Source organism: Pelmatolapia mariae, linkage group LG13 (assembly GCF_036321145.2).
Source record: "Pelmatolapia mariae isolate MD_Pm_ZW linkage group LG13, Pm_UMD_F_2, whole genome shotgun sequence".
In the NCBI taxonomy this organism is placed as follows: Eukaryota; Metazoa; Chordata; class Actinopteri; order Cichliformes; family Cichlidae; genus Pelmatolapia; species Pelmatolapia mariae.
In genome coordinates this window covers 23,842,122-23,852,996 of record NC_086238.1, presented here as the reverse complement: position 1 = coordinate 23,852,996, position 10,875 = coordinate 23,842,122, and the positions used below count along the sequence as shown (strand labels likewise).

At 41.5% G+C, this 10,875-nt stretch overlaps 1 protein-coding gene across 4 annotated transcripts in view; it reads right to left on the bottom strand.

Moving 5' to 3' along the window:
• Window positions 1-5,259: 5,259 nt before the first annotated feature.
• Window positions 5,260-10,875, bottom strand: part of si:ch211-195b21.5 (cadherin-1) — a 59,659-nt gene continuing 54,043 nt past the window's right edge. For 2 of the 4 annotated variants that reach the window (XM_063491611.1, XM_063491616.1), the window contains exon 17: window positions 5,260-8,888. In XM_063491611.1, the coding sequence (XP_063347681.1) occupies window positions 8,823-8,888 (66 nt within the window). In that variant the 3' untranslated portion in view covers window positions 5,260-8,822. The remainder of the gene's footprint in view (window positions 8,889-10,875) is intronic. The other 2 variants (XM_063491612.1, XM_063491613.1) reach the window with 2 other exon arrangements.

Genomic DNA, 10,875 nt, shown 5'->3' with positions numbered 1-10,875 from the left:
ACAGGGTGAGGGGAGATGGCCATTCTTTGTGATCAGCAGGAAGTCACACAAACACACCCACATCCACACACACCCACAAACACACACACACACACACACACACACACACACACACACACACACACACACACACACACACACACACATGCATACACACACACAGTGCCTTAGCTTTTATGGCACACCATATGGGTTTTACATTGTGTAACCAGTTTAAACCAGTTTGACTGTGTTTGTGTAACCCACAGTGGTCAATAAAAGTAAATCGGTTTGGCTGAGATTAGTTATTAGATTAGATTAGATAAAATAAAACTTTATTAATCCCCCGGGTGGGTTCCTCCTTGGTTTTCACACAGCTGAATAAACGTCAAACAGAAAACTGATTAAACAGAAGTGTGAGATGGTTCAGAATTTACGCCAGTGTCCTGTTATATTTTAGATAGCAAAGAGTAGACAGCCGAGTTTATTAAACTCCACCGAGACAGTGGTGACGCTAATCAAAAGGCTAGACCGTCCAATTTCACAGCCGTTTACTTCCGGCCTACCCGACCTTCTGAGGACCCGGCCCACGTAGACCGCGAAGGCCGGGTCCTCAGGAGGATGCAGATGAATTTGGACACAACTAGTGATTCGTTCATGCAGAGGTTCCCAAAGTGTGGGGCCCGCAGAACCATTGCATGGGGGGCGTGGTATGAAAAGGAAATTAAAAAAAGAATGCTTGGACACTGCTAGCATAATGGACAGGTTTTTGACGGGGCACCCGCACAAATGCAAAGCAGGAAATGAAGCATCGCTGAATATGTTTCCAAACCAACTTCCTCCCAAGCCAAATGCTAGAAAATATAATGAAGCATATCTTCCCTTTGGCTTCACCTGCACAAGTGCCAAGGTAGGTCTCCCCTGCAGAATTGGTTTTACCTGCGTCGGGAGCACGCGCTGGGCTCTCCAAATCACGGACAAACAGAATCCGACATTCTTGATTTTTAGTTCACAAACACTTGTTGTAATAACTAACTACTCCTGACATTTTGGAGATGTTAGCTCTTTATACAATAAGTTACAGTGGGATACAAATAATATCAGGCTGACCCTGCCATAATTTGTTCTCCCGGTTCAAATCACGGACAAACAGTATCCCACAGTTGGTTATGTGTTTGAACCCATTTTGCACAGAGAGACATTTTTTGAAAAATGTATTGATATCCGGATGGGCCTGGGCCCCCTTGCTCTGGTGGGTTCCAGAGTGTGGGGGTGCCTACTGGGGTCAGCGGGGGAGCCGGCCCCAGGGAGGGGCCGCTTGCCCCTCCCTTTCTTCCCTCCCCATCCTCAGCTACCTCCCTCTTACCGCTCTACCACACCCACCCACACACGCAGGGCTTGGGGTGCAAATATGTCACCAGGGTGCACTCCCCCTCTGTCCCCTTCTGGCCGCCTGTGCCTCAATTTTATTCTGCAACCTAGACATCCACATTACTCACACTCTCACATAACACATACATATAGGGCCTTGGGGGTGGGCACGTTTTACAGCATCCAGAGGATGGTCGGTGTATTCCAACCCAGCTCTGGCGCTGGTGCCCTACCCTCAATTTTAATGCATATAGACACTGAGGGTTTTCGGGAGGAGCCGTGCTGCTCTCTGATAGGAAGCACCATGCCCTCCTGTGTTTTAAATGCACTTTAGAACAGCACACAGCAACACTACATATGAGCGGGCGGAGGGAGGTTTGGGGTCTTCACTCACCCCGGTTCTGTTAGCCGTCAGGGCTGGGGGGCTGGGAGGAGGTGCTGGCCGTCAGATTGGGGTCTGGGATGCGGGGCCTCCCTGCTACTGCAGATAAGGAGGCGGTCCGCTTGCCTCCACCCCAGAGAGAAGGGTTACACCTCCTGGGTCTAGGTGCGGCTTGCCCCTCTGGGGGCGGGGGTACCTGGACCTGGGATATAGAGTATGTTTGGGGAGTGTGAATGTGTGTACAGTGTCTATTTGTGTCTGTCTACACGTTGGGTAAGTGCCGAGTATTTGGTTGTGTATATGGGGGTGGGAATGCACGTTTGAGTCTGCGTGCGCCTGTTCGTCTGTGTCTATATGTCAGGTTGGGTCTTAGACTCGACCTCTCTGGGAACATCTCAGGCCCTCCAAAGTACGGAGGCCTATCTCCCCTCACCACACTCCCTGCCGGTGGCTGATGCCCTCAGACGTTGGTGTGCTGGTGGTTCTTGTCGACTGGGGCTGGGCGCTCATGTATGTACCGGCTCACTCCTGGTGGCCGATTGGCGGGGCCTGGCGCCTGTGGCCCGGCTGGGCCCCTTCCGGGGGGTGGGGTGCCCTCAGGCCTCTGGCCTCTGTGCCTGAAGCTCGGTCCTCTCTGGCGCAGCTGGCTGCCGGCAGAGCCCGCGGGCACGCCACTGCAACCCCCTCTGGCCTCTGCTCTGTGGCTGCTGGGTGACCTCTTGTTTGGGGCTCTACTCAGCTCTTCCCAAGAGGGTGGCACGGTTGCCCCACTTTGGTGGTCCTCCTTGGGTCCTCGTACTCTGGGGCCTCTGGATGTCTGGGGCCTGGATCTCCTCCATACCTGCTTCATGCCCTGGGGGACGGGGCTATGGCTCCCCACACTCCCTAGCAGACCGTTACATGGAGAAACCTTTGGAATACAAGCATGCTTATCCACACAGGTGTACACACAGGTGTTCACAGACACAAACTACACCTTTCTTGGCTGCTACCTCAAAGCACATTGTGCGCTGTCTATCTTGCGTGCTGCACAATAACATTTAATATTTAGTATCTACTGTTAGCTACTGCTAGCTAGTTTATTGTGATGGTGCTGTATTTATTATGTTGCTCTTTTTTGTTTGTTTGTTTTCTCTTCTGTTTTTTTTTCTCCATACAGGTGATCCAGGTGTTTTGTTTGTTTTTTCTTTCTTTCTTCTCCCCTTTCTCACTATCTCTTCTCCCCTCTATTTTTCTTTCTCTCCCTCTCTTTCTTTCATTCTTTCTCCCTGTCCTATCCCCCAGTCATGTCTGTCCCGACTGTAACAACCGAAAATAAAATAAATTAATAATTATTATAAAGGTCAATCAAATGGACCAATATGGCAAGGCTATGATGATCCACTTGGTAAAGTAAATCTGCTTGGCATCTCTCTTGGCCTTAAGACAACAATTCTGATGGCTAAAGATCCAAACGGGACAGGGGAAAAAAAAGAAGAAAAAAAAGAAAAATGTATTGATAGCAATGTTGAATATTATTATACAGGAAAAAAAAACAACGCGAACATTTTTCTTGTAAAACAAAGGGGGGCCTAGCAAAAAAAGTTTGGGAACCACTGCATTCATGCTACAATTCAGCACAGGAAAGGAGGGGGTGAGTAACTCAAATGTGCTGTTACCATGTTAGCAGAGCGATACTACTGTGAACTGAGTAGCTATTGTCTTGATGTGAGCTTTCTACTCAGGGTTTTTTCTTCCAGTTCAGAGCAGGAATGTTTCTGTTAAGAAACTGGCTGTTGTTTTCCCCCCCACAATTTTAATTATAAGCTAGATATATTTCTACTAATGAAATTAGTTTGCTAACAGCAACACGGATGACTCAGTGAATGAGTCAGTTGGGCTTGTGAATCATAATTCACAAGTCAGTAAAGTGATTCTCGAGTATCGAACGATTCGTTCATGATTCGCACATCACTACACCTGACCATGCCTGCTGCTCCATCAGTGCAGATACTCATGCAGTTTTCCCACTTAAGTCCTCCTTGTTCAGCATATTCGGATGCAACCCGAAAAATTTCCTCTCCTGTTGCTTTTTCTGGCAGCACTTTGCAAAACAGAAAGTTCTCTCTGATGAAGTCTCCATCCACAAAACGCACATTGGCCAAGAGTTGGCAATGTCCACTAATGTCCGTAGACTCATCAAGTTGCACTGCAAACTTCCCACTTCTTCTCCAAAACCACACTTTCAGTGTCTGCAGACATGTCATTGATACATCTGGCAAATGTGTTATCTGAGAGCGGGACACCTTCTATTTCTTTAACAGCGTCAGGGCCGAACATCTCATTCATAATGGTGCAATATTTCCATAACCCTCTATCCATAACACATACTGTGTATGCGTGTACATAGAACCTCAGCTAACGTTGTATATAGTGTATTATCCTATTTGTTTTGTATTTCTTGACTTTATATTCTTGGTATACTCTTGTATTCTTCTGCTGTCTGTACCTGAGCTGTGGTAACGCACAAATTTCCACGCCATCGGATCAATAAAGTCTTATTTTATCTTCTCAACCTTCTGATTATTAGACCTACTAATGAGGTTATCTACTAATTGATTGACCTAATTAATTACCAATTAATTGACCTGATTAGTGGGTCATACAATAAGTAGATAACATAGCTCCTGAGTTACAGCCACCCCAACCACGTGGCAGAGTTAGTGTTGTATACCTTTCACCATGTCTGGTCATTATGTGACAGGAGACAGAAGCAGCTGCATTGAATTCAGAAATGTATAGAGGTAAACTTCCTGAATGCAAAATTGATTGGATGGCACGTCAGATAGATGCATGATGTGAAGACATGATGAGCCAGGAGAATCCTGATTTCAATCTGAACTACATTTCTGTTGAAGACGTAATTAAAAGACCACAAGTTGATGACAGCTGCAGCAAAGGTCTTCACAAAGAAAACCTTTCATATTCAAGCTCACAGGAGTCTTTCTAAAGAATTAAAAAATTATGTAATTCTGAACAAATATTCTCTACCTGCACAAAATAGGAAAGTGTATAAAAGTGCTTTACTTCCTCAATGTTCAGCCACTAAAACAAAAGTTAGGAGTTTGCACTTAAAGACTGTATGTATTCATGTAACTGTGACTGAAATGTGTTTCTGTAAAATGAATATAGGGTCTTCACATTACAATATAAAGCACCTTGAGACAACTGTTGTTGTGCTTTGCTGTTTACAGTCCAATGCAATTTTATTGATATAGCACCAAAGTCATGTCTAAAATCAAATACGAAGCTGAACAGATTTCAGATCAGCAAAGAATAAAAGGAACTCTTGTGTGGGTCAGTCTGCTTTCTCTGCAATCACCTGCAGTGAAGAGACATTGAGATTAAAGGATTTCTCTCACATAGACCTTTTTGTCACTGCTGTTTGTTGCACTGTGACTTCTGCAAGTCTAATGCACTTAGTAATGAACTGAAATTAGAGACCACACAAATCCACTGTTGTATGAAGACAATTTTATAAAGAAGCGAATTTCACAAAGCATTCATAACAAAGTATCTCAAAGATTTCATTTTTACAAAGCATTGTAATAAAGACATCTATTTAACAAATCCCAAAGAAACAATTTTAGAAAGTATTTATTTACAACTCGTTGAGCACACTGTCAAAGGGTGATGTGGCACTGGCAAGCTACCTGAAATTCATCCTGATGATTTCTAATTTTACTTTTTAAACAAACAAAGATCCGTAGTACAAACGCTATAGAACAAAGCAAAACATATTTGCTAATATTAAAAAAAAACAACAACATATTTTCAGTGTCACTGAGGAGCCTCGGGGTGTTTCAAGTGTGGCTGAGTAACCTAGAACAGATACAAATGTGCACACTGTGGCTCCCGCACTTACTCAGAAAACTAGCAGAAAACTAACAAAGCATTTATGTTTTTAGTCTTTAGGTCAAAGGTCAAATAGGGATGTAAAAGAGATCTTAATGAATTCAAAACAGATTTCAAAATCAAGTTTCTGAGTATCACCTGGTAACTGCTAACGGGGATTGCAGTGATAAGGCAAAACACATTGCAGACAAAAACCAAAACAAAGCCACTAACATGTAGCTGAAAGTTGCAAATGAAACATGCAGCCATGCCATGTGGTGTGATTACAGCATATCGTCATCTTCTCCTCCTCCATATATGTTGGCCATTTTTTTTAAACGGAGCTCACTCACTGAGGCACTTGTAGTCCTGTTCTGCACTGCAGTCATTGTCTGCTGCCTTCAGGTTCTGAGGGATCACATCATTTTTAGAAATTTTACAAAATATGTTTCAGTTATCGTACAAAGCCTGGAATAAGAAACAACAGCCCAACTTTCAAACAGTTAAGAGGCCAAATTGTGAAGAAAAGACTGGTTTTAGTTAGAAGACTAACATCAGCATCATTTTGAACAAAGTCTACTAGCGCCACCTGTGGCGTAGCCTACAACCAGATTAACTTGTGACACACATCTGCACCTGGCTCTATCCCCACATTTTCATTGCCATTTCATGCACAATACATTTGTAATGATTAATGTTTTCTGTTCTTGCATCTTATGTCAAAAAATTAAACTAAATGAAATGCCATTGTGTATTTATTTTCAGCTTAAGTCAAATAAAAACACCCCAAATTCTAGAAATCATCACTCCTGTTGTTCATGATGATTTTATTTTTTTTTCCATAACAAAGAAATATGTCTTGAACAAATATTACACATTAATATTTGATTAGTGTTGTAACATCACATCCTGTCAGTGTAGTCTGCCCGTGTCTTTTCTATGAAGTAGAATTCCCTTTGAAAATCATCTGAAATGATGGGGTAGTGGGTGTGTATATTACATTTGTGTAACTATAGTTACCTGGGACAATCATTTAGTGTTTGTTGGGAACACTTGGGGCCAAAAAAGATAACTGATCGACACACTGGCAAGAGGTGGTAAGTATATACAGTACATACGTTTACCAGAAGCTCTGGTAAACGTATGTATGAAGTATGAAGGTGCATCAACTTCATTCAGAGAGGGAGAAAGATAAGAAGGAGGACGGGAGAGGAAGAAGAGAGGTTAGATGTAAAGATAAGGAGTGCTCAGTGGGATTTAATAAACTCTTACATGTAGGTCCTCATGGTTTTAAATCAGATATTGGGTCTGCACATGTTACATTATGTTTTTTCATATTGTCAAATGTTCTGTACTGAGGTAGACTAACTGTGTTATTTAAAGACTGCATGAAAATCCTCTGCAGGTTAGTGCCGGTTAAACAGATTAGTTTGCTGCACTGTGATGGATTTACTGTAAATAACAGTGTGTGACTGATGCACAGTGGCTGTGGTTTCATGGTGAGAGTAATGTTACATCAAGTGTTGTAAAGATTCATATGGATTTTTGCTGATAATTCTTAGATCCATTGACTGACCAGGACAACTCATGAAACATCTCCTGACATCTGGCTGAATTAAGTTGTGTACATCCACAAAGAGCAACAGGTCAGCTGATCACAGCCTGTACACTAAGAACATCTACTGGAGCTCCTAGTAGAAAATATTGTGAGTTATGATTCTTTTCCTCACACTGAGCCATTACAACAAATTTTAGGGTTCCCCACCTGCCAAATCTCACTTTAACTCCTGACTGTTCACATTTTCCTGTTTAGAGACTATTAAATTCAGTTCTTTGCATTCTTTTGGCGGCGAAGAAAACTCACAGCTCAAAGTGGTCTAACTCAAAAATGATCTTTATTTTGCATTCCCGGGAATGGGGAGCTGTTAGGCGCTCTCATGCACCCACAGCTCTGAAAAAAATCACAAGATGAATCTGTATGTGTCTAGTTCGGCTACGTCACACACCCCCTCAGTTTACTCAGTTCTTCTTTCTTTGTGTCAGATTTCCGGTGCAGCTCTGCACTAAACTTCCTCTTTTCTTTACTTCTCCTTTCTAAAGTCTGTTGCCAGGGCAACTTGTCACCCTTTGACCTAGTTCTTTGTCACCTCTGGGCCTGGTTTATAAAGGCCTATACATAAAACAATATAATCAGAAAATAAGCATTAAGAATATATATTAAATACATGACAGTTCACCCCCTTTTTGTGTTTCCCCAAGAAACACGACATAATTCCCTGATTTATCCCATTAAGTTTACTTTCATGTGACAATAATAGCTAAAATATAACAAAACAAACCATTCCGAAAAATAGAACCTTTCCATTGCCCAAGCATTTAGGTCATCCGTCCCCTCAACGGGTTGTATGTTTTCAATGTTCCCTTATTATTTTTGCATAATTACTCCTATCCACAACAAATAAATCAAACCCATACATCAAGCTCTTAGACAGCACCTCACGTTTGCTCCGGGCTGTGAACTGTCCTACCTTAGGTATTACCCCCTTTTTAACTAGAATCCCAGTTTAAACCCACTTCTGACCTTCTTCCCTCACTGCTCATGGTAAAATCCAAACAGATATAATTAGCTTTTCCTAATAACAGGTCCTATATTACTCTTATTAATCTTGGGAAACGGTCTCTATATAGTTTAACCCGTTTCCTCTGTAAAACTTTACTCCTGGTTTTTCACTCCCTTTAACGGGTAGCACATATCCGGCCTTAACACTATTTTTGGGCAATTTACATAACATAGAAATCCTACCAACTATTACTAAAGTCCCTCTCATTACTCTTCATTACTTATGCTCCTTTACAATCTAAACAACTACTCTTCTATAAGGTTTCTCAGTGCTTCTTTTGGGTGCCCCTTTCTGGTGGTTCCGTTCGGTCTGGTGCTTCCTGGATTCTCGCCAACCCCTCCGTGGTTTTTGCTGTGGTCCTGTAATCTTCTCCTGTAAAGGATAAACAAAACACCTCCCTCTGCTACGCCTCCATAACCTATTATGTTCATCAATTGTTCTCTTAATTATTCAAACTTGGTTCAACCTGTCATGTTCTAGGGTCTATGTATATTTAATCTTCAATTTTATTTATTTGTGTAAGCGACACCTTTGACAACCTTTAACACCCTTAAAGAAACATTTTCACCCTCTGTTCATTTTCCCCACCTCATATCTCAGTGGTTGGCCTCAGGTTCTTCAGCGTCCTGACACTCTGAGGTCAAATGACATAATTTCACCTGCTAAATACACAGAAAGTCTTGTTAAAAGCCGCACAGTTTTGCACAACATTGATATTCCCATTACGCCCTTTCTAAAGACGTTATAACAATCCATCATCACTAAATTCTAAATTTCTTTTCCAAATCTGGACTACTGGACTTAGTCACAGACCTGACCACTTTATTTAATTATCCTGTATTTTACCATTATATATTTTACCAAGCAATTCTTCTCATTCACAGACATGTTTCTTTCAGTGCACTCACACAGCCAGACAGGAAACTCAGTTCTTCTTTTTTATCTTTTCCTGTCCCCACTCATTCTCAGTATGCACTAATTTGCATACTCAGTCATCTCAGAAGAAGTTGCCTTGACAAGAGAAATGTATATTTAAAACATTACCACATTATTGAATTATTTTTATTTTCTTTCTAGAGTAATCACTTGTTTTGCTCAATCGGCACAAAAGCACTTCTAATTCACTGTTCTAAAAACTACTTTAAGCTTTTAATCACTTTTTCCTTTTCACAAAAATCACTCTATTGTCATGGAACTTCCCTGAGTTATTCCTCAACTTCAAGCTTTAAGTATGTTAAATCTACACCACTTAGCATTTATGTATTCACATTCATGAATGTAAGCATGTCTTCATTGCATGTATGTTGTGTTTTTATAATCAGGTTTAATTCATGCATCTTTGCACTGAGCTGTGAATTCAAACTGTCTCACTTCTGATTCTCTCCAAAAATAATTTCACATGTGACAATTTGTATGTGTCTTTTCTATTCATTCATGTAATTGTTAGTTTATTTATTTCTTTAGCTCTCTCTCTCTCTCTCTCTCTTTTTTTATTTTTATTTTTTTTACCTTTCTGTTGTAATGTTCTGGACATTCCTAAACCTCCATGAGTTCAGTCTCAATCTTCAATCCAATTTCCCATATGCTTTCACTGTACTACGTCCAGGTTCACCTCTCACTAATCCTCGTCCCTGTTCTCACAGTTTCCTGTTTGGCCTCGCAGATCAACCGCAGCTGTTTCTTCTCTCCATTCCTTCTCTCTTGATCTTTTCAGTCTTGTGTTGTAGGTTAACTCCCAGCATGGCAAATATGAAACTCAGTATCCAGTGCTGTCCAGTGCTTTCACATCGTCATCTCACTGTTGAACTTCCCAGCTTGTAATTCAGAGTGCATGTTCCATCAAGTGTTTTCTTACATGCTGCTGCTGGAGTCTTCAGTGTTATAGTTCAGTTGCACTGTCTTTTGCCTGCTGGTAATTCTTCAAGTACACGGTGTTCTGTCTGTCTTCTGTCTTCATCAGGAGATTGACTGTCCTTTAAGCTTCTTCTCAGGATAAGAACAGAATGAGAGGTGAAGCTGTCAAATTTTTAAGCCAAAGCCTGGCCTGTTTTCATCCCAATTCTGTTAATCTATCATTTTGCCGCTGTACTCATGTTTTCAAGTTGAGAAGAGTCCACCTGCATTAACACACTAAAACATTTATTTAATATCATTTTCATTACAATTTCTTAACACTACCTAGATTTTTAACACATCTCTCTCTCTCTGGTTGCACACTCCACACATCAGCCAGTTTCCTTTTATGGGCATGCAAGCTTGTTCACTTCCTGCCAGACACACACACACACACACCCACGGCAATTTGCCTACACACACACACTTTTTATTTCACTGAATTCTCATCTGTTTCTAGAACCTAACCGAACTCTTATTTTATATTTACAGTCTATAAACCCTATGTAACTCTGCTAAGTGTTGATATAAAAAGAATGCACCCTCAGTACACACACACGCACACACACACATAAATATACTCAGCTCTTTGCATTTGCAAGCATTCACATCAAAATCTTCAGCGTGCTTAACAGAGCTCTTTTGGCACAAATCCTCAGGACAATTAACAGTTTTTCCATACAGCTCACCATTCTTTCAGCTCAGTTTTGTAACATCATTCACACAATACTTTCATCAGCATTTTGCACACTTCCC